Source organism: Scophthalmus maximus, chromosome 18, assembly GCF_022379125.1.
Source record: "Scophthalmus maximus strain ysfricsl-2021 chromosome 18, ASM2237912v1, whole genome shotgun sequence".
Lineage (NCBI taxonomy): Eukaryota > Metazoa > Chordata > Actinopteri > Pleuronectiformes > Scophthalmidae > Scophthalmus > Scophthalmus maximus.
In genome coordinates, this window is record NC_061532.1 from 17,603,804 (window position 1) to 17,626,804 (window position 23,001).

General features: G+C 42.4%; 1 protein-coding gene across 5 annotated transcripts in view; it reads left to right on the plus strand.

Annotated features, from left to right (window-relative positions):
- tbc1d32 (TBC1 domain family, member 32) overlaps positions 1-22,570 on the plus strand; it is a 47,816-nt gene extending 25,246 nt beyond the window's left edge. For 3 of the 5 annotated variants that reach the window (XM_047328759.1, XM_047328760.1, XM_047328761.1), the window contains 8 exons: positions 2,491-2,568; positions 8,175-8,181; positions 8,836-8,916; positions 9,722-9,837; positions 11,169-11,323; positions 12,841-12,981; positions 16,321-16,509; positions 22,291-22,570. In XM_047328759.1, the coding sequence (XP_047184715.1) occupies positions 2,491-2,568; positions 8,175-8,181; positions 8,836-8,916; positions 9,722-9,837; positions 11,169-11,323; positions 12,841-12,981; positions 16,321-16,509; positions 22,291-22,410 (887 nt within the window). In that variant the 3' untranslated portion in view covers positions 22,411-22,570. Of the gene's footprint in view, positions 1-2,490; positions 2,569-8,174; positions 8,182-8,834; positions 8,917-9,721; positions 9,838-11,168; positions 11,324-12,840; positions 12,982-16,320; positions 16,510-22,290 lie in introns of all 5 variants that reach the window. The other 2 variants (XM_035618128.2, XM_035618129.2) reach the window with 1 other exon arrangement.
- The last annotated feature ends 431 nt before the right edge of the window (positions 22,571-23,001 follow it).

Consider the following 23,001-nt stretch of genomic DNA (forward strand, 5'->3'; position numbering starts at 1 on the left):
AAAGTTTAAAAAAAGGCTGGATGCTACTAGCTGTCAATCACGCTGTATCCACGCTCCAATGTATACGGTGCTTTATCGTCTATTTTACTCTAAATGAGACCATAATTTGCAAAATGAACATCACACTGTATTAAAGAAGACTTGAAACTAGAGATTGAACCATAAACTCCTCAGGAAAATGTTTGCTGACGTTAAAAACTAAGTGAGGAGTTGAATCATTTTCTCATAGACTTCTATAGAAACCCATGGAGTCGCCCTCTGCTGGACATTCCGGAGAGTACATGCTTCAAGCTCCTCCGCATTCACTTCATTTCCCAGACCTTGTGACCTGATGAGTCTAAAAAGCAATGTGTAGTTTAAAAATAAATAAATATGGGAATAATAATTGGTGGAACAAAAGTAATTCCACATGGTACAGCTTGACTACTGCGCCGGGGATTGTGTATGTAACCACATTATCTTCTTGTCGTTGTGCAGGTGCACCATCCGCTCCACCTCACCGAGATCACGCTAATATGATGTCCACGAACCTTTTAAAACTCATCGCTGCCATTGACAGACACTGTGAAACGGCACTAATGCCTGCTTTTTTTTTAACGTAGGCGTAAATGGCAGTTATTCAAGAGTAAAAATGCATTCCAATGAAGGAGTGCTGACAATCTTGTCATTAACGCATGCACTGTACAGTGATTGCCTCCTTTCAATCGGTACACCGTTGAACCCGTAAAAGCCTCCGTGCTTCGCTCCACAGTGCTCGTTCAAGGCTTTTCAAGATTTATTTACTTGGCACATCATTAATCACAACCCCCCCCCCCCCCCCCCCCCCCCCCGTCATTCTACTCTTTAAGAAACATTCACCGAAGGGAAAATTGTAGCATTTATAGACTCGACTGCTAAATTAACTTCCTCTGCAGTTTATTGAACATTTACCCCGCGCCTCGCTCCGCGTGTGAAGATGCCGTGATTAGCGCTTTTGTTGTTCGATGGGACCCCATTTAAGCTGCGAGACAAAAAAAAAAAAAGATTAACTATGCAATTGCTTCATTCGAAAACACTGCTGATTAGGACTGTGTGCATGTTCAATGCGTCCTATCTCGTCCGCCTATCGATTGCTTTAATTGGTCTCCCTCAGCCGCATGTCAATGAGATGCGTTAGCTGGGAGTCACATAGGCACAGAGACGCATTCTGGATCCCGCCAGGAGGTTATGATCAGCCGCTCATTGTGTTTTCTAAACTGATCGTCAGCACTTTGTTGCATGTTGTATGACCATGACTTTGCAAACATCCAATTCCATTTAACACTTCACATGAGAGTTTTAAATGTTCAGTTGCTTTTTTTAAAATTTCATGCATTTAATATTTTGTGATATAGCTTCTCTTCCTCTGGTGAGACTTGGAAGAGTCCTTCAGGTACAGGGTCAAAATTAGATCCCATTCAATCAGCTTTAACGCTTCATCATAACGATTTATTGCAGGATTGTTTGTGTTGTGTCTCATGAACTTCCGCTCGGTGTCACTGATACATTTGTGACTGTGTGTGGGCTGACCAGTAGGACTTTGCTGATGCATATCTTGTATATTTGTGATTAAAAGAAATCCTTCTCAAAACTTCTCAAAGATTTCCAAATAGGTATTATATTTCAAGGCCATAAAAACATTATCTAAAAGAGGATCTCACTGTTAAAATGTCTCCTGAATGCACATTATGCAAATTATTTGACGTTAAACAGAGAGCACTAGCAACCTTAAGGTACAATTGGTTTGAGAAAAATCATATATCAAATAAATAAATTAACACGTAGGGTTTGTCAAACTGTCACCCGGAGGACTACTGAATAATTTCAGTAATAATCATGGCCAAATTAAAGTAGTGCATTATGCACAATACAAATACTGAGTGGAGTTAGTGATTCAATTTGGAAAATGTGCTGCTAAATGAGTCCTTCTAGCCAATTTATATACTGGAACAAGTCGGACAAGTCTTATTCCAAAGGTTTTTCAAAAGTCCCTTAAAGCAAATTATATTAACAGTTGACTGTATGTGAAATTAGTCAAGACTCTCAGCTGCGGCCACTGTGTTTTGTATTATCTGTGATTCACCCAAGAGTTTCTCCGCTCCTCAATTAGATCCGCGGCGACCTGGTGGGTGGTTTCTTTGCATAGCAAATGTGATATGACACTAAAAGCAAACGCTGTCAGGGTTTTACTTCAGGGTCCGTCGGGGGGCGGTGAAGCCATAAATTGAGTGGATGCACCTTTGCAAAGTGTCGTGACGGTGTACGTGTGCATGATCTTCTGCAGCAGCAGAGACGTATGAGTGAATATTACAACGAGTGCTACGATACTGAGTGGCTTGACAGTATTTGAAAAGTAAAGCAGCTGGTGTATTTTGTCAATTGGATTTTTTCTTCCGACACAGTTATTCATTATTTGTTGGAGCCGTTGTTGCATGAATTTTAACGGATTTGGTCTGTTTTTCTTCTCCTCAGTGCTGGCCGACCTTCTGGACAAGGTCGTGGCTCATTTAGCCTCCGCAGAGCGCTTCTTCTCTCCGGCTCAGTACAAAGGTCAGTGGAGACAAGCAAACACACATTCAGTTGTTTGTTTTGTTTTTTTCTCCCCGTTAACGATTTAGACAAAGAAAGGACGCTCCGTGGATCGATGCCACACCACTGCCTTTGTACTTGGGACATAATTCTAACTTCTGTCTTCTCCTCTGTTTCGGTTACTCTCCTAGTTGATACCGGTGGGAGATCGCTGAGCTCTGTTTTTCAGTCCCACCTTTCATTTAGCTTGTTATATTGCCTCTATATTAGCTGACGCTTTTGTCCAAAGGGCGACTTACAATACCCTATGTCAGGGTTAGGGCTGAGGGAACAGGGTTGAGGGAACATAGGGATAAGGGAACATAGGGCTGAGGGAACACAGGGTGAGGGAACATAGACACAATTGAACCCCCGAGCTTCTGAACCAAAGTCGGCAGGTAACCCACTGCCCTATACCAACACCCAAAGCTTGTGCAAGAGGTAGAGCGGTAGAAACCATATAGTTAAAGGGAGCAAGGATCCACGTTGATATATATAAATAAATTGTTGCCTGCTTAAATGTCTTGGACACTGATATTCAGGATGAACGGGGAACATCTGGAAGAGAAGTGATTCCCAACCACAGGTATGTGGTATAAAGTCAACAATATTCATTCATTTCTGCAATATTTTCCAGACATACAGAGAAAATCGAAAAATCAGCTACACACAGGTACACAAAAATTAATTTATACAATAAATCCATTCTAAATAGTGCAAAAGTAAAAGTGAGGCAAAACCAAACGGTATAAAAAAAACTAAAGAAGTTGAAAATGTGCAATAGAAAGGAAATCCCAGGGGAGCAGCTCGGGAAATCTTTATATAGAAATAATGATATACTTTGAGCTCAGCTGTTTGGGCAGTGGACCTGAATGGAGCACCTGGGATAGTGGGGTGTCATTTGTCCTTCGGAGGAAAAAAATTGTGATTTGAAAATGTTAATGTCGTTAAAAATAGGTTTGACTAACGTGCGGGTCTTTAACTCCCCCTTGAGAGGAAGGTTTCCTGCGTGGCAGGGTGAGTCAAGTCCTTCTGCACTTGTCAGCTCAAGGGATTCACTGAATCGGCACTCTGGTATCAGGAGGTCTGAGGACGTAAGCTTCTGGCAAAATGTCAGGTGACCCAGAAAGGATTTTTAAAAAAATTTTCTTAGGGGAAGAAAACCGTTGACCTTAACCTCGGGATATCTCCGGAGAACTGAAGTAGTTGGGTGGGTTGTGAAAGGGTTCTGCTCTTCTAGTTGACAGTGTTGTGCGGAGGCTGGATCTGGTCTCTGGGGACGACGGGTTCTTCCAAATTTTCAGAGCAGAGTTTTATTTTATTTTTTCACCCCCACGATAAGATTTGTTATGTTTCCAAAATCAAGCAAGATATTGATTTAAGCATAGGCTGGCTTGTTTTGTTAGCCAGTGGGCAAAAGAAATGAACCATCCGGAGAGCAGCCAGAGAGAACAGTTGCAAATTAGTGAAAACCTTATCTTGCAAATTGTACATTTTCCTAAAGGTAATGAAGTGCTAGTAGTTGAAATATTATTTTACCAAACCAGATTAAGTTCACTTCACCTGGAAAATTGTTAAGAGTGAATGCAATTGTAATCAAGTTTAACATGATGGTTTTTTTAAAAATTAATTTAAATAATCATACCCTCAGCAGTGTTTCAGATGTCTCTGTACTTTATGTTTCAAACAACCCATCATTGAAAATGATGACAAAACTATATTTGATATCTTTATGTGGCGCACAATGGCAACATTATGAATAACATCAGCAGAAATGTTTGATTAATGTAGAGAAGTTAAGCGAAGAAGTGTCGTCTGGTCAGCTGCTTCTTCCAAACTCTGTGGAATTAGAAATGAATAGACACACACAGTTATAATGAAGAGTAACCAGGCAACAACTATGATTACTATTACTGTGAGTATTGTCAGCGTAGGTCTCCGTAAAACTAGCACCTCGCTCAGCGGTTAAAAACATTGCGGGGCGATTACTGCGGCACATTAAATTTGACTCTCGCACTTTAATTGACTTTTATGCAAATGAATCCCCTATGGTAATAGCTCGTTTCCTGCATGACGACAACATTATTAGTGTCAGAAAATAATAAGTAATTTGTCATTGCAGGTGTGAATAATTACTTAAATACTTTTTTTTTTTTGCTTAATATTGGGTGCTTGTAAAAAAGTCATGTCAAAGTAAAAAAACTAAAATGATTTTTTCCCATTTTACACAAAAGCTCAGAGTTAGTTCATGAGTTGTTCCAGTCCATTCATAACAGATTTGAGTCATTGTTTCATTGTTTTACATTAAATCTTAAGCTTTTAACACTTAGTCCTGTTGTACAGTAGCCGGCAAGTGCACTTACAGTAAACGATAAAGAGACTGTATTTATTTTAGTGCTTTTCTAGTCTAATGGACCCACTCGAAGCGGTTTACACTATGTGGCATCCCCTTATTCACTCGCACTGAAATGCCGAAACACTTGATGATTTACGTGTAATAAAAAAGTGATTAAATTATAATAATAATAACCCCGAAAGCCTGAACGGAGGATAAAAGATCAGCTGTTTTTTTATTGACGTCTGCTGATTGTGATGGAAAGTTTGGCTCTGCTCGCGTTTAGAGATGTGACCGGTTTCCTGTCCAGTTGGATCCAAGTAGTCGTACAGTACAGTTCCTCTCATGGCATCTCGTCTGAGCAGATGAAGGCATCATCATAAATCTTTGCCTCATAAATTGATGTTGGTACCGTCCAAAAGCATGACGTGTTTATTCCTCTTCTGGTTACGGACTGCAGTGGTATTCAGTATTTTAATATCTCTGAAATCCTTTTATATCCCTCTTCTCATTTTAGACTTTTAGCAATAAGTTCTATAATATGTTTTCCTCATTAAATTATGAATTTATTATTTTAATATTATAACCTTCTTCCTGTATTATCATGACTTTATTCTCAAGTTTTCTTTTTTCTTCAATATGGCCTAATACAATATAGATCTTTGGCTCTGGCTCCCTCCGCAAATAATACATAACCAAGGATGAAGCTTGATGGATGGATGTACAATGTAGACGGACCATGACATGAAAATAGATTATCAAAGTATTGTATCTAAAACTAAAAGTGTGTTGTGTTATATTGTCTCTGTGTCTTATAAGTGGTAAAAAAAATAATAGTTTTCAACCCTTTATATAAAATGTCATCCTTGACAAAACCTTTCAGGACATTTTTGCAATATTAATATTTGCCACGGTTTAAATAAAAAAACATGTTGCTGCATGTTTAATACAACAAGTAATGAAGGTTATATAGTACATTGTTCTAAATAGTCAGTCACCCAAATGAACAAAACGACAAGCAATAGTAAATAAATAAATAACCTTCAACAAGAAAAAAAACGTAACTTGTTGTATAACCACACGATTAGACGTCTCATGTGAGCGATTTGTTTTTCGTTATACGTGTTAATAGAAATCCTCGGCACATGGAAAATGTTCACACCGAGAAGCTGTTACGAAATCACCATGTTACGCTGCGTCTCCACATCTATCTATTTGGGATGGAGGTTCTCTGGTGTCCTTTCTATTTCACACGCACACACACGCACACACACACGTGTGTGTGTGTGTGTGTGTTGGGGGAGTGGGCGGTGGGCACACGTGTGTGTTTGATTGACATTTTGACGTTGCCAGCGGTCCTCAGTCACTCTGTCCTACTTGAGTGCTACCATTGTGCGGGGGAGAGCCGACTCAATTGCCAAGTATTAACCTCTGTCACTGCGCTGGTTGGGACTTGTATCTTCTCCTCACACTTCATGGCCACGACTCCGGCAGGCGGCCGCACGGCAACCTCATTTATTTCACCTGCCCCAGTTCAATTTGTGTGGCCAGAAATAAAAGAGAGCACATTTGACGCTACTGTAACATCTAAATAGCTCAGGCGGCGGCGACCTGCACTTTCTCAAATGAATCCGAATTCAAAGCTCTGTTTTGTTTTCCATTACATTTCCCTTTTGGTTAAAGCGCTTTCTCTTCAGACTGTTTGCGAGGTGAAGAGCAAAAATACCTGGAAAAACACAACCTTTACTGACATTATAGCATGTGTAATATAATGTTGCACTATTTTCTCACTCAATTATTAGCAATCTGTCGAAAAATTTAAGAAAATTCAAAATAAAATATATATTCCTACAATGTGAATTACTTAAAAAAGCAGTTTAACATTTTTTTTCACTACTTAATCTGAGGGAAATGTTTTGTCTTTTACTTCTTCACATTAGCTTCATTTAAAATTTCAATTCATTTCATTTTACATTCAAGCATATGATACGTTTATAAATTACGAGCCATTGCTAAAGATTAAACCTCAATGGCGTTTTTGATTTAACTAACCACTCGAGGCCAATATTTCACAAAAAAGCAATCTCTGAAAAATGAATAAATAATTGTGAATCAAACTGATGCCTGGGTTGGGATCTACTGTCTTAAATAAATAAATATAATATTTGACATTTCACTCTCGACTCTCGACTCAGCCTAGTTTATCTTAGTTTAGCTTAGCTCAACACTAGGACTTTTTCATGTTTTACATGACGATGTCATCTAAAAATCCACTGGCTCAATTGTTTTGGAGCTTCCACGTGTGTCACACGCTGTATTTATTATTTTTAAAAATGTATAAACCTAAATTTCACATTCGTGCTCAGGAGCCAATTTGCGCAAGCTCCTTGTAGACGCTCCTCTTAAAGGATTTCCTCTTAATATGTGTGATACAACGATGGACTCGCTCTCCTGAGCCCTTAACTCTGCAGGCCCTTCTTTATCCTCGAGATTTCTTCGTGTTCTCATTTATCTAAAGCACCATCGCACCATGCGAAGATTCCGGAATCCGAAATCAACTCCGGAGCTGCAGATTCCCGCCACATCCCTGTTCACAACTTTCACTCTCGCATTGCTCGGCAATTAACAGCAGCAGCGGCTGACGTCGTTCTTTCAAGAGTGGCTCTTTTTAAAGCAAAACTTAAATGGCGGTGATTATAGTTATTAAAAAAAACTGTGAAATAGACTCCGCCGATGGCGGCGGCGGCACGGGAAGAGAGAGAGGAATGGAGGCAGGGATGAAATAAATACAACAAGAGGGCATTCATCTTCATTAGACAGTAATTGCCATCAGCCAGAGGTTTTTAGAGATGTTAATATGTGAGCAGAGAGGAGATACGGAACCACTTGTCCCGGCGCTGCCTCGTGCCCTCATCTAAAGCTATTTTCTCTCAATTAATATGATATTTGATGCCCTGTTATTAATCCGAATTGCCCATCTGATTTCTGCGACGGTAACAACGTTGAATTATCACTCCGATGTGTAGATCGCAGCCGCCCGTATTATCGTGTGCCCCCTCCCCCTCCCCCCCCTCGCACATTTCTGCACCATTAGTCCGTAAATTGGATTTGAAGTTGTTTTTTTTCCCCCCCCGCCACGGAAGCCGCCTTGGATAATACTCCTCATAATCTCAGCGCAAAAACTGTCTGGAGCAGGAGATCCATTACACACACACAATATAATAACATCCGTTTTCCCCAAAGCCAGGAGAAGCGGAGGAAACGTCTCCCGACACAAAATATCACTCCTTGCCGCCGTTATTGCTCCATTCGTCGTTCGCCCCTCACTCACACACGCGCGATTACAACTGGAGAATCCGAAGAAAGCTAATATATTTTTACGATTCTACACCACTTAATGGAGCTAAGTAAAGAGCCCACGAGAGCAGCTGGAAGGGGGGGGGGGGGATGGCTCCGAGAGTCTGTACAAAGCTGGCTGGCATGTGGAAAACCTAAAGCTGCGCCAGTGTTTTTCAGTGTGTCACTGCAGGACTCCAGCTCCGCGCTCCCTCAGTCCTGAGATACAGAGCTTTTCTCACAAGGCTCAGAAGTTCACGCTGTCATTTTCCTTCTCATCACACTCACTTAAATCACGGGGTCAGGACGCGGCCCCCGAAAGCACCGTTAAATGACCAACGGTGGAGCGACCACCTCGATGCCGCTCGCGCCTTGAAAACATCACAATCAAACGCCTGACAGCTGGAAAATGAAGTGGCGTGTTGCCACGCGTTCTCTCCGCCGTTCTCTCCTCGGACATGTTGCACCCTGTCGCCGATAACCTCCATCCACATTCCGGGTATTTTTCCCCTTGCTTGATAATAACCAGCTCTCTCTTTTTTTTTTATATCTTCTTGTTTTTGTGTTTTTTTTGCAGCGGAGGAGGAGGAGGAGGAGAGGAGCGTGAAGAGCGCTGTGTTGTCATCTGTGGAACAGCTGGGGATCGACACGTGTCTCAGGTGTGTGCGGTTGTGTAGCTCACGCTCGCGTTTTATTAAAGACCATAAGTCTTCGGACGGTGAATCTGCCGCGAGATCTTGGAACTCGTTCACACACTTCATGAAACTTACTGCAGGACCTGCTGTAGAGACACAACTACTGTTTGTGCCAATTTCTGGTTCCATTTCCATTTTTCCTTCACACCGCCGGAGATGTGATATACCGTCAATTTTTAAATCTTTTTTTTTTTCCCCGCAGAGGATGCACTGTTTGATTCTGGGAAGATTAACGCTCAGGGGCGACATTATGAACTGTGGATATTATCCCCCCTTATGTTCCCAGTATTAGACCCCCCGTCCCCCCCACACACACACACACACACACTTGACAAAGGTGTGTATGTGATCTCCCGCTGCTCTGTTTTCACTCTAATGAAGCCATTGTGCATCAAACTGTACTTTGTCCATTCTTTTGTTTTTCCATAAGCAGGCCCCCTGACCCGTGTTACTGCTCCCACACTGCTCGTCTCCGTCCTTTAAGTTCACCCTGCTGCTGCGTTACGCGGTGGACATAATGACACCTTCCCTGAAGGGAGCTTCGTGTCATGCTTGTGTCACGTTAGCATTTTTGGCATCAAAATAACGCAGCATGTGAGCGTTATACCCACAGAGCACCATGTCTTCTTTTCTTTTTAAATTGAAAAACAGAATATTTTCCATGACATAAATCTCCAGTCAACATAAAATCTTACATACATTATTTGGGTTCGACGCAAGTGATGCAATTCGAAAGTAGGTTATGTCTGTTGTCGTCTCGTGTCCACAGGTACGGCAGATACCTGGAGCTGCTTAGGGACGACGCGGCGCACGACTTGACGCTGCTCATGAAGCACCTGAAGGTCTTCTTGTCCTCGCAGAGAATCAAACCTTCGTCGGACCTCGGTATCCTTTTCTGTACATACACACATACCGCAGCTGCGGAAAGTATTTGACTTTTGCTTTGAAATTTTGTTTTCTTGGACTCCCTTAAATTAATACAGATATGTATTGAGTGATGTAAATAGTATCTGCATTCTTCATTCATTCATGCATCGAAAATGTCATTCTTAAGGATGTGTGAGTGGTGAATATATTGACAAAGCTTCACCAGGTGTAAATTGTAGTGTACAGTATATAATATACTATAAAAAAGATGTAAAGACACCTTTCAACCACACCCACGTGGTTTCATTTAATGAGATGCAAGAAAAATATATTTTGGGATTTAACGTTCACTGGAAAAAGAATATGAGAATGAAAATTAGATGATTTTTTTTGTTGGGGTAACAGACAAGCATGTTCTCTCACATCCGGAGAATATGATCAATAAGTTGGGCCATCATCTGTAACAATGAGTAATAATCGTGACCTTTATCAAAAAACTGAAGTTTTCGCCATTTGGATAATTCACTTGGCCACCGTGCGATTTTGATAATATTTTTGACTGATGATTCATTCCCACTGAAGACGTAGATAACTGAGTTATTCACAGTTAAAAAGTAGGAAATCCAAAAACAAAGCGCTGATTTTAAAAGGAAAGCGGTTGTTGAATAATATTTGTATTTTTTTTTTCTCACTGCGAGCTTTTCCCAGTTTCATGTTATTTAGGAATGGTAAATGAAAAATGCTCTCATTCCTTTTGGGCTTCTTTATATTTATTATTCTTTATCATTTACGAGTGTGACGTCTTGACAGTCGGTGCGTTATTAATAGATGAGGGTTCCTCCATCAATCAGACTCAAAGAGCATGCGGTGATGCCGTTGAGGGGTTGAGACGAGTCGTCAAACCAACCAGCTCGTCCTCTCGCATTGCGATCACATTCGAAATTTCACAACAAAATCTTAACTGAAGGTCTTTTACTGTATTTCAGCCTTACAATATAATATTTATCTAATTATGTTGTCTTGGCGTTATGTTTGAATGAATTCAAACCCACCTGCTGTTGACAGAAATGATCTCTCAGATCACGTTGGTCCGATTTGTTTTATGACACATTAATTTACAGCCCTGTGGAACGTTCAGTGCTAATAAACAGCAGAGGCTGTTAGTTCAGATGAGATGGTATGTTCAGGGTCGTCCTCTCGATTGAAGCTGTTGCCATTTCAATTTGTTTTACAGTACAGTAGGTTTCATTTGAAAATTGAATGCTGCAGTCCACAGGTGTGCGTTTTTGTTTATTGCCGACGAGCCACAATTCAACGTTGCCCTGAGGCCCTTTAACTCCGTCCGCCAGTCGCCCGGCAGGATTGTTACCCGGGCCACGACTGGCTGGCCTCCACGGTTTTCCTCATCATGGCCGGAGATGCGGACCGGTCTCTGCGTCTGCTGCTCGGCCTCTCCTCGCTGCTCACCTCCGCGTTCATCTGGCCTGCGGGGATACATGCGTCTGTGAGCATAATGCATCCATGCAAATACCACAACAGGACAATGAGTACATTTACACACAGACAGAAAGAAATATCCAAAGCTAGGATTTAAATTTGCATTCATGTCGCACCGTAGAAGCCTGAAATAGCAGCAAAATGTAGGTTGGAAAACACCTTAGTACAAACCAACAGTCTAATCTAAACTCTCAGCTCTCCGTCATCTCTGTTATCCTCCATTTTAATTTATTCTATTCTCTTGACTCTTCATTCTAGACATTTCTTCCCCTATTTAAGACATTGATTATCTATTTAATTGTGTCTTTATTACGTGTCGTTCTTTTCATGTACATGTTCAAGTACAGAACATTGAAGTGAAGTGACACAGAGCCGCTGCTGAAGAAACATTTAGTGTCCAGTTACTTTTGAACCACTAAATTCTGGGCACTTTGACACGACAAACGTAATAGACCAGATACATGATACCAAACTGTAGCTGTTAGTGTAATAATCCCACAAACGTAATAGCAGTTTTCCTACTACAAGCGTTATTTCACGCAAATGTAATAGCTATAGCATTTGCAGGGATTTGTTACGTTTACAGGAAGGCGAAAATCTTCAGCTTTCAAAATTGTAACAGCTTCCCACAAATGTAATATTAAAATGGAAAAAGAGGTTTTTGATTAGGTTATATAAAAAAAGGAGGAGAACGTATAAGGTGGACTGGATTCACATTATGAACCTTCTTCATTTTAATTGTGAGAGAAGTGTCATGTGAAACAAACCTTCAAATGTCCTCCTTTCAACTCCACTTTTTTTCGTTTTTTTTTCCATATACAGCTTTTTCAACTGTCACAGCAAAGAAAAGGAGAATAAATGAAGAGGACGATGATGAATCGTAACGACGTTTTTCAGTATGGTGAAAAAATAGAAAAAACCTCTGAACTGAGAGAGGAGAGTGGTGCGAGGAGGAAGGTGACAGAGATAAATGAAGGGGAGAACAGAAAAGGGTCAAATGAACAGCTTAACTGAGAGGAAGAAGTCTGAAATGAAGTCAACTCTCAATCGCTCTAAATTGCAGGCCGAGAGCCGAGGTGGGCGAGATTACGTTTCACCGTCATCACCGCCTCTGTCGTCTTGCGCCCCTCGTCTGAATCAATCACGGCCCCGTTGGACTCGACCGAAAAACGTGTGCTACGACGCGCCGTTCCTCCGCACTGCCGTTATCCTCCGACTACACAGCGCGGTCGATATGGTCAATAGCCCGGAAAACAGAGAAGGGCACAAATAATTAAGAGGCAGTGGCCAAAGTAAGCAGGGAGCTGCCTGCTCGCTCCATTTCCATTACTCACAAGTATTCCGGACTGTTTCACCTCTACACCGGCCGCTGAACACAACACACGGAGCTTGTTATTGTCATTTCTATTGTTGTTGCCAGTGGGGTAGGCAATATCACACATCATTTAAAGATACATAGCTCCACAACGAATCCTGAGGCCCTCCCGGATCAAGGTGAAGTGCCCGTCTTGTTTGTCCTGACAGGTCCACGTCGCCGTGGAAACGGCTGAGTCGGGGATCCCTCCCGTCTACTGGTGCACGGCGCACTACGTGGAAATGCTGCTGAAAGCCGAGGTGCCTCTGGTGCACGCCGCCTTCAGGATGTCCGGCTTCACCCCATCGCAGGTAGAGTACAAGGGATCGATGGCGCGGGATTCTTAGAGTGCCAGAATCAAAGTGTAGGTTGCGTGATGAGAAGTCCATTGTTACTCGCCATGCTCTCATTATGAACCACTGGTTACACTTATATTAATGTGTAGAGTCGATGTGTGATGTAGTTATTTTTGTCAGTCTTATATTACAAACTAAAAAAAGAATCCCACCATTTTTTGAGGAGGGCCACGTTGTTCTCCCATCCATTATGGAGAACTGAGGATTTTTCGGGCTTTAATTGGGTCAGTTCATTTTGAGAAGATTTGTTTCAGTGAAATTGTCGTGCTTCGCGCGAGCCAATGCATTATTCAACCAGGCGTCAACTCGCAGGGAGTTGAGACTGGTGAAGTCTGAAGACGGTACAGTTTCTGTCTCGACTGCTGGCGGTTGATTTTTAATCAAATATTTAAAAATCTTGCTTTAGCATCTTTGTACCATTCATTTCCATTTCATGCCGAGCCTCTTAGATCAACACTTCAGTGCTTTTGTGACAGCTAATGGAGAAGAGAATAAAGGGAGCTGGACGTTTCATCATCGACAACACAAAGACAGACAGCAGTCTGTTTTCTTTAATATTCAATAAAATGCCAAAAACCTTTTATAACCACGCATTTGGTTGCCCTGTAAAGGATTTAGCTTTTTATCCTACTTTCAAAATACCAAAATCCAGCCTTGACGTCAAATCTGTTAGAGTTAGATATTCGCTCCTCGGCACTTCATTCTTTCGACACAGGCGTCTCACGTCGAAACCTTTTCTCCACCTCGGCTCTTTGTGTTTTATCCCGTCGTCTTCTGTGCGTGTCGACATTTGACAGATGAAGCTCGCGCATGGAACGGCAGCAGCGACGCCTATAAGGCCCCGCCGCGTTAGCATCAAAGATCCAGAACCTGGAGCCGTCTCCGGGGTGAAGTGATAAGTTCACATTCAGCTCATCTTTGTGCTCTTCATAGTGATAATGGCCACCTGGAAATGTCTATTCTAAAGGTTTGAGCATTGAAAGCCCGACAAAGCAGCAGTGGAGAAACGAAACCAGATATTTAAACAGCCGACTGTTAGACAACACGAGACAAGTGTATTCAGGTGCAGTAATGTGAGTGTGGTCCTCGTTCTCCACACTGTACCAATTTATATAATATAAATATAAATATCCTTGATATCACTTGACATTACGTCATTACGGCTCAGAAAAGTAGTTTTCACCAACCAATTCAAAGAGTTAATTAAACTTCACCCACTGAATGAGCAGAGGGCTGCGGCGAAAGATTTCCAATTTTTGTAATCATTAATTCATCTGCCATTTGTTTTGTCAATGAATCCATCAATCATTGATTCTATAAAATGTCAAGAGAGATATGAGAAAATGTCTGTTTTTCACACCAACGGAGCAAAACGCATATCACTTTTAATAATGATATAAAAATCTTTATACTTGAGAGGCAAAAATTAGCCTTTTTTGAACTACTTACTTTTATTAACATGAAGTTGTGAGTCGTCAGACCAAAATGCTCTGCGGAGCTGAAAGAAACTGCGGAAAGGTTAGAAGTTTTCTGTGTGTCTGTCGCATTACATTTTTTATACTACATATTACACAGTCATTTGACCTGTTGTTAATATGAAAAATATTATATCATATCAGTATAATAATAAACCGAAAGGCGACGAAGAACATTGAATTATCTCTCGGAGCAGATTTCTCACCAGCTCGGGTTAGTAACAGCTCTAATAGCTTGTTTGTGGCACGATTAAAAAAGTAAAAAAGAATAACGTCACACTCACCTTTGGCTGCTGAGTTTTATCTCACAGAGAATAGCACATTTTGCCTTTAAAAACAGGGCAAAAGGCAAATTAAAAACATGGCGTGGATCCAGTCATTCCCCTGTTTTTATTACAACACGGCAATTAGCATGTTGGTATGTTCAACGTAGTTAAACTGGGGGGGGTAATAATAATCAAATATGTTTACGGTGCCTAAGCGGTGCTTGTTTGTACGTTTGAGCAGACGTGTGTCATTAGTGAAGGCGGTGGCTAATTATTTCCGCGACAATTAGTTTAAAAACCCAGCGTGAGCGCCGTTTGTTGTCTGTTCAATGTTTGGAAAACTGCACATGAGGGCGAGATGCTCCATCAGATCCAAAGCCGCTGCTTGTAGTTAAATCATAATCGGGGAAAACGGCAGAGTTCTGCTCAAAAAAACGAAAAAAGTCGATTCCGCCGACCGTAGCAAACGCTGCTCCCCTCCGAGTCCATGTACTTTAGAGCATGTGCACATAGTCAGCATGTTGTCTTTTTTATTGGAACTCTATTTGACGGATTGGCATAAAAGTTTTTTGTTCTCATGCATGTTCCCCAACGGATGATTCACGCTGACATTTCCCTCTGCATGAGGTTTGTTGTTTTTCAGCGAAATATTTCAACATCCCTTATAAAGGGTGCCAGGAAATTGTAATTCCTTCTTTAGTAGTCTTTTCGTCTTCAGAAGGTAAAAAACAAACAAGCCAATTTCTTCTTCTTAAAACGGAGAACAGGTGATAATCCTCCTTGTGGAGCCGCAGCAATAATAATAACACAAATCCAAACTTTTAGTCATCAGCCGGAGAAATAAACATTAGGATGCCACTGCTCGTCTCTTTGTCCCTTAATCCCAACCCAGTAGTCAAGACTGCTGCGAGTTATCATATCTTATTTTAACACCTTTCCAGAAAGGTTGTTTCAGAGAAACAGAGTCAGCTGATTAAGTAAATGTGGCGTAAGTCAAACTTTACATTAACTCCATGTTGGAATACAGCTTGTATCAAAACATGTGAAGGGACGTTGTACAACACACAACTAATGAGGCATGAATATTTTTTCTTTAAAAAAACTTAAATTTAATCGGTCCTCCGTGGAATATGCAATTTAAAAACTGGCAGCCGACTGCCTCGTCGTCCACTGCCGTCCGTGTGTGTGCAGCATCACATGCACAGCTCTCTCCCCTGCTCAGCTATCTTTTACACAGCAGGTTCGCTGGTCCGACTTGTGTCTCCGAAGCGCGAAATCCATTACGCATTAACATTCCTGTATTTATTGCCAGTTGACTTAAAATGAATTTGTAATCATGCATTTCATTAGTTTTTTTCCCCAATACATAGTTGATACAAAGTTGCTGAGCCGCAGATTGATTTTTTTACAGACACGACTTGTTCAGACAAAAAAACAAAAGTGCACAGCTGTGCCTCAGCATCGATTTCCGCCGACATTAAAATAAGTTGAGGTCAGTAATACTCTGTTGACAGGTGCATTCTCGCGTGACGTTTTCGTCTTCCTCTCCACAGACGTGCCTCCACTGGCTCACCCAGTGCTTCTGGAACTATCTAGACTGGACGGAGATCTGCCACTACGTCTCCACCTGCGTGGTGATGGGCCCCGACTACCAGGTCTACATGTGCACGGCCGTTTTCAAACACCTGCAGCCCGAGATCCTGCGGCGCACGCAGTCCCAGGAGCTGCAGGTCTTCCTCAAGGTGAGACGCTGCATCAGTGGCAGATACCTCCTGTCAGAGTTTATGTGAAATTCCGTTCTGAATTGAACCCAAATAACAAACTGGAAGCGAAAACTGCCGCCTTTCCGTCTGCGGTGGTTGAAGTCGAGAGTGAGAATGAATCTCAACAAAAATGGGATGGAGATTAGTAGCGGGAAATGGGGACAATCTGCAAATGCATAAAATATATTTTCACAACAGGGCCCAGAAAATGAACTACTGTACATCAAATACAGTATCTGCTACAACTAGTAACAACTTCTGACCTGAGGAAACCGCAGTCCAAAAAAACAAAACAAATACATTCACGTCATTTTACCATTTTATTGATGATATGTTTTGTCGAACAAAGCAGTACAGGGGCCAGTCCAAACTTTTAGTGAACGATAACAACATACACACCCAGCACAAGATAAAATAGGCCAAAAATAACTGCTGTCACCTTTTCAACAACAACATCTATACAGTTTAGTCCAAGAGTCTGAGATGACATTGTCATGACTGTCACACGCGGCCTGTCTTTTTCTGGGACACGTCAAAGAGTCTCAACTTTTTCCAACTTCGCCAATGAAAGCGACAAAGTTTTCACGCACAGGTTCTTAGACGTTACCTCTGAGTGGCCCCTAATTCTTTATCATCTCAGCTGCAGCTACTTCTAAATTATTATGCATGCAGTTGTTGCTGTGAGACTCGTCAGCACTCGTCCACGATTCACATCCGTAATGAATTGAACAAAAATTGTTGAACAAAACCTCTGCCCACGGTGTGTTTTTTGCGGGGGGGGGGAGGAATAGTGAAAACAAGCCTAATTCAAAAAGTACGTTTAGTTCCGCTTGGTGAGTTACATATTCGCGTTGAGTTGAAGAGTGGCCCCGCAGATTTCACACGAGGTCTAAAAGTCGCACTCTCAATGGACGTCGACTATCACTAAAACCGCCGAGCGCCATTAGACGCCGGCATTGTGAGGGGAGACGCGCGGCCCCTGACGCGAAAAGCGCTCGTCGTCATTACTCATTAAGCAATTCGGTCCGTCTCGTCTCCGCCTGATAGCTCCGGTGTTAACATCGCCATGAGCCACCGCTGACAGTTTTCTGTGAATAAAAGATCAGTTACGGAGGCCTTATCTGAGGAAGTTCTTCTAATGAGCCGTAGCATCAGATACTGCAGCGGGAGACAGCTTTGAGACAACGCGCGTGCGTGTGTGTGTGTGTGTGTGTGTGTGTGTGTGTGTGTGTGTGTGTGTGTGTGTGTGTGTGTGTGTGTGTGTGTGTGTGTGTGTGTGTGTGTGTGTGTGTGTGTGTGTGTGTGTGTGTGTGTGTGTGTGTGTGTGTGTGTGTGTGTGTGTGTGTGTGTGTGTGTGTGTGACGGAGTCGTCCTGAGCTCTGAGCTGAACCGTTAAAAGTTTTAGACGTGCCGGTTTTTACGTCTGCCGACCTTATCATCCTTCTCTGCTGTGGGAACAATGTGAAGTATTTTACCCAGACAGATGTGGTATGAAAGGATTCATTTCTTTTCTTTTCATCAGTCACACACTTGCACATATCCTTTCTCACCAGAGGGTATATCTATATTTCATCTCAATTAAAATTTGAGAAGCCAAGTGACTCGTTACGATCGCTTTGTCTCTGATGAGGAGCTCAACTGTGGAGAAGCTGAGGTGCTGAGAGAAGAGTGGTCAGAAAAAGAGAGAGGGGGTTACGTGTCGGACAGAGGCTACATGACACCACAAACCCAAGTCAAGCTTCACTTTTGTTATACTGACTTCTGAGTCAACGTATTTATCATCACTGACCTACTGTAGGTTGCTTTAATATGGATGTTTGTGGGCAGATGCCAATACCGATATTACGGAGAAGAACTCCTGAAATGTCAGTATCAAACCCTCATGACAAAGAAAGCTAGTTGAGGTCTGCAGTGGTTAACTATGAATAAAAAGAAAACACAAATACGATACAAAATGAAGCAAGAAAATAAACATTGTTTTTCCGTAAAATGTAAACATATATATATATACACAGTACACATCTTCTCTGCATTGTTCATTCTGCTAAATAAATGTTTTTGTGTCGGCACATAATGGCGGTTTTTCGTGTCCAATGGTAAATCGGTTGTGTTTTAATCTGGCACTTACAGTAGACCGCAGGAGTACAAAGTAGCAGCAGCAATACAGTACGTCTCGTCTTTCATCATCTATACTCATCACTTGGACCGAGGTCACGGAGCGGACTTGTATCCGACATACAGCAACCTTTGACATTTCATTACAAGTTGGGGCTAAAGGGTTTTTAGAGATACTAATAAGAAGTATATTAAAGAAAGTGAAGGAAAAAGAAAAAAAATCCCGGATCCGCCCTTTTATCCGAATCCACCCAAAATTGTCCGGGATCCTTCCTCGGCTCATGTCCGACCCCGCCGCGGAACTTAATGGAAATTGGTTTTGTACTTTTTGACAAATGCTGCAGACAGAAAGACAGACCAGACGAAAAAATGTAAAACACACCCTCCCTGGCTTGTAGCTATAATCTGGTGCGGGGAATCAAACGGTGACATTTGTTGTTTGAGCTGTGCGCTGCTCTTTTTTAAATGAATTATGGCCAACAGTCCCCTTAAAGTCAATCCCTTTCCCTTTAAGACCCACGAATTGTTCCCTGGGGAAAGGGTGAGGGGAGGCACATCGCAGAATGTCAAAGGACGTGATAAAAACAAATCCTTGATCCGCCCCCCTTTGTCCCAAATTCTGATGGGTTCTTTCGTGACCCCACGTCCCCACTTCCCGATGAGTTTGGTGGCAAATCTGCTCAGTAGTTTTTGGCGTAATCCTGCTGACAGGCAAACAAACAGAAGCGACATCACGTCTTGTAATAAATCCCATTAGCAGCACTCATTTTGTCATGCGAGGACCCGCCTTAATGCATTAATTAGTTTACCTAATGATCTCCTCGCACAGCTAATGGCCAAGACATTGTGAGAGACTGTGTGGGACATTAAGCAGCTTGTGTCACCTGTTCAGCGGGAAAAAATATTATATCCCGACGCAACGAATATACATTGTGTTAAACGTCCGGGATCCATATTACTTCTTAAGACCTTTAATTCCGATACGCTCGTGTCCTTGCGTCTTCTTCTCTTTTTTTAATTCTTCCCAGAGAAGATAACGGACCAAAAAAATACTCTCCCGAGTGATTTATGCTGCTTATCTCCGGTCCCCTTCACGGGTTCCTTTCCCGCAGCGTCAGCAGCCGCCGCTTTCCCGGCCGCGGTTAAACCAACGGGCAGTGAGTAAGTAAGTAACTTTAGTTTTGATGATTCTTCAGGATTAATCTCACTCGGCAAAAAATCCTCACTGGGATAAAAGAATCGGACGGCGCTGCCAAACACCCAGTGGGAGGCTTTTTGGATTTTTTTTTTTTTGAACACTCAGTGTGTTTTGACAAGAGGAATAGTTGTTACATGTACTCGCCACTGATGTACCACCAATAAAATGTGGATTTAATAGCTCTGAAGTTCTATCGCTTGTGCTGCCGACAGTAAACCCCACACTTTATTAACTCCACTGGATCAAAGAAGTTACACTTGTAGTGTCCTGTCAGTTTTGTTTTAATACCATAGAATACAAATTAGGATAGCGTTAAAAGAGGGTTTTTATTTCATGCTGGCCGGGAATAATCTCAAAGAGCCCAGAGTTCTCCATCAGACTGAAAACTCATTTCACCCCTGACATTGCGTCCTCCGCACCTCTGAACGATCGCCACTCGGTACTAGTTGCCCCCATGTGCCCCCTTTAAATATTAAAAAACAAAACGCTCCATTTTTCTCTAAATCTACTGCTCGTCTGTGACCTCCCCCCCCCCCCTAGTCAGATGAAATTATGCGAGCAGGAAAAAAAATCACTTTGGTGGAACTTTAGACAAGTTAAAAACGACATCTGCCCTCTGACATTTCCTCCTCCTTCACTGATCTGAGGGAATTCGGCTTTTTCCTACTTGTCCTTTTAAAAAAGGAAAAGGTTAATGTGGTCTGATCGTCCGCCCACCATTTAAATGAAACACAACTTCAGTGCTGCAGACGAGACTGTGGAGTCCTGCAGCCGAGCCAACTTATTATTTTGATGGTGAGAACCCCCCCCCCCCCCCCCCCCCCCCCACGAGCCGCAGACATAGTGTGTTTTAAATTGTTCTCAGAGTATTGACAGTGTTCTCACCGCACCGCGTCCTTGTCAGTGTAATTTAGCCGCTGGAATTATATTTCCCCTAAAAAACGCACTCTGCAAAGTGATGAGAGAAAATGAGGAGAGTGCTGACAAGTTGCAGGAGTCGTTAAGCCATAGCTATTTACTCATTCATTTATGTATTTGTTTTTCAAAGGCCCTGACCCGGTGAAATCGGGGGTGTTTTGTTCCCCTGAATGCAGAGTCAGTCTTCCGCGTGCGTCGCTTCCCAGGCTGCTAATTGATTATTGCCACTTGCGACGCAATGCGCACCAATCGCAGGTATCTGCTCCGTTGCCGAGGAGGTCGGCTGCCGTCGCGACAGATGCTCGCTGGCGCTCGGGGAAGCAATTACGGCGGCCGAAATGAAAACTCATCTCACTGTACAAATGGGACAAATGAAAGTATTTTGTCTGCTCTGGTGCGTGTCTCTCGCACAGTTAAGATTAGATCTAATACATGTGTGCAATTGGCCACACGTGAAACTTCATTAACTGAACCGCGAAGTGAGGAGGTTGTTTACTGGCACGTTGCAGCCTTCGATCGCGGAGTTTTGATTTGATTTCTTGTGACTTTGAAATAGAATGAATCAATGTAAAACATCACAATGAAAGTGACTCGTATTGAATTATTCACACACAGCGTCACCTCCTAACAGAGTGAATGATAATAAAGCAAGCCAACCTTCTTCCTCGGTGCTCAAACATTGGAAGCGAGCGATGCTTCTTCTGTCTCCGCGTCTCAGGACGCTCACTTCAGTTTTTCCCCCCTCAAGCTGTAATAACTGCAGCTCCCTTTTTATTAAAACTAATGAGTTGATGAAGGTTGAAATAACAATCCGCTGTTTGAAAGTACCAACGAGGCAGCGGAAAAAGTTTTCCCCGAGTAAAGTGGTGCTCCGGCAAGTTATTACTGCACTTCCATAATTGAGAGGAACGGGCGAGAGACAAAGACGGAAATCACTCTGCTTGTTTGGTTTTTTTTGCATTTCATTTTGGGGATGTCAGCAGAAAGTAGTGTCTTTTTTAAAATAATCTTTGAGAGAAATAAATACAGTATAAACATCAAATACAGAATTCAGATGGTAAATAGTGTAAACAGCAGAGTGGTCAGGTCCAAACTGAAGATTACTTGTCGGCCTCAAATCCTAGATTTCCCATAATGCCACATGGACCATCTTTTTGGTTACGCTGCGTTCCATTATACCTCGGAACTCGGAGCTCTGAGCTCGGGAGTCAGGGTTATCAGTCTCAGAACTAGGAATTGCCGACCTCCGAGACGGAATTTGGACTCGGAAGGTCGGAGTAAATTCAACACCTCGACTTCAGAGCTCGGAGCGCCGACTTCCGAGGCCTCCAGTGTGTAACACGGGCCTTCTGTCATACACGTGTAACCTTCAGACTTCAACGAGGGCGACGAGCCTCCAGAGCCACAGATTACATTTTACAACTGTTTACTACTCCCTCCCCATGACGAGTAAACTGACCTTTAAGAAAGAAAGGAAAAAATATCAGTGGAATGCCCCTTTAATTTGGTCCAACTCTCCTCTCCTGCAGGAGGAACCAATCCGGGGCTTCGAGGTCAGCGACTACCTGGAGTTCATGGAGCGACTGGAGCGAAGCTACCGAGACGTCGTTCTCACCGACATGAAAACTTTACGTGACCCTGTAGGGTAGGAACGCGTTGTTATTACCATTTTAATAATTCAACATTATTCTACCCTCTTGTGTTACCTGGTAGAGGTTGTACATTTACTGTATATCATGTAAATACTGTCTGTGATATGTATGAACGGCGTTTTGTTTAGAAGACATTAAAATGAGGAAATTGATTCAACGCATATTTTCCGTCTTACATTGTAAATATCCGCATTTCTGAGATCTTTTTGCCTGGATAGATTTTTTAATACACCATGAATCAGTATGTTACACTTTCTAACATCTAGATTATTGTTTTTTCCAGACAGACCTCTCGAGTGTCTTCCACAGTATCACATCCTCTGCTGGCCTGCAGACTCACCGCGCCACGCGTCATTAATGCCGGTACACGCGGCGGTGCGTCGCGCAGCCTCTCGTGTTTGTGTACTTATGCGGGGCCTTTACGCATGAAAGATGCATGAGGCACGGTCGTATCATTGTGCTAAACTCTCATTAGTAACCACAGGCTCTTTACTCTCTCTCTCTCCGCCTGCGCTGCTGTCCCGTCGTCCCTCTTCAGACACAGCCGGGCCTGAATAATAAATGGAGTCATCAGATCGCCCATCCGTC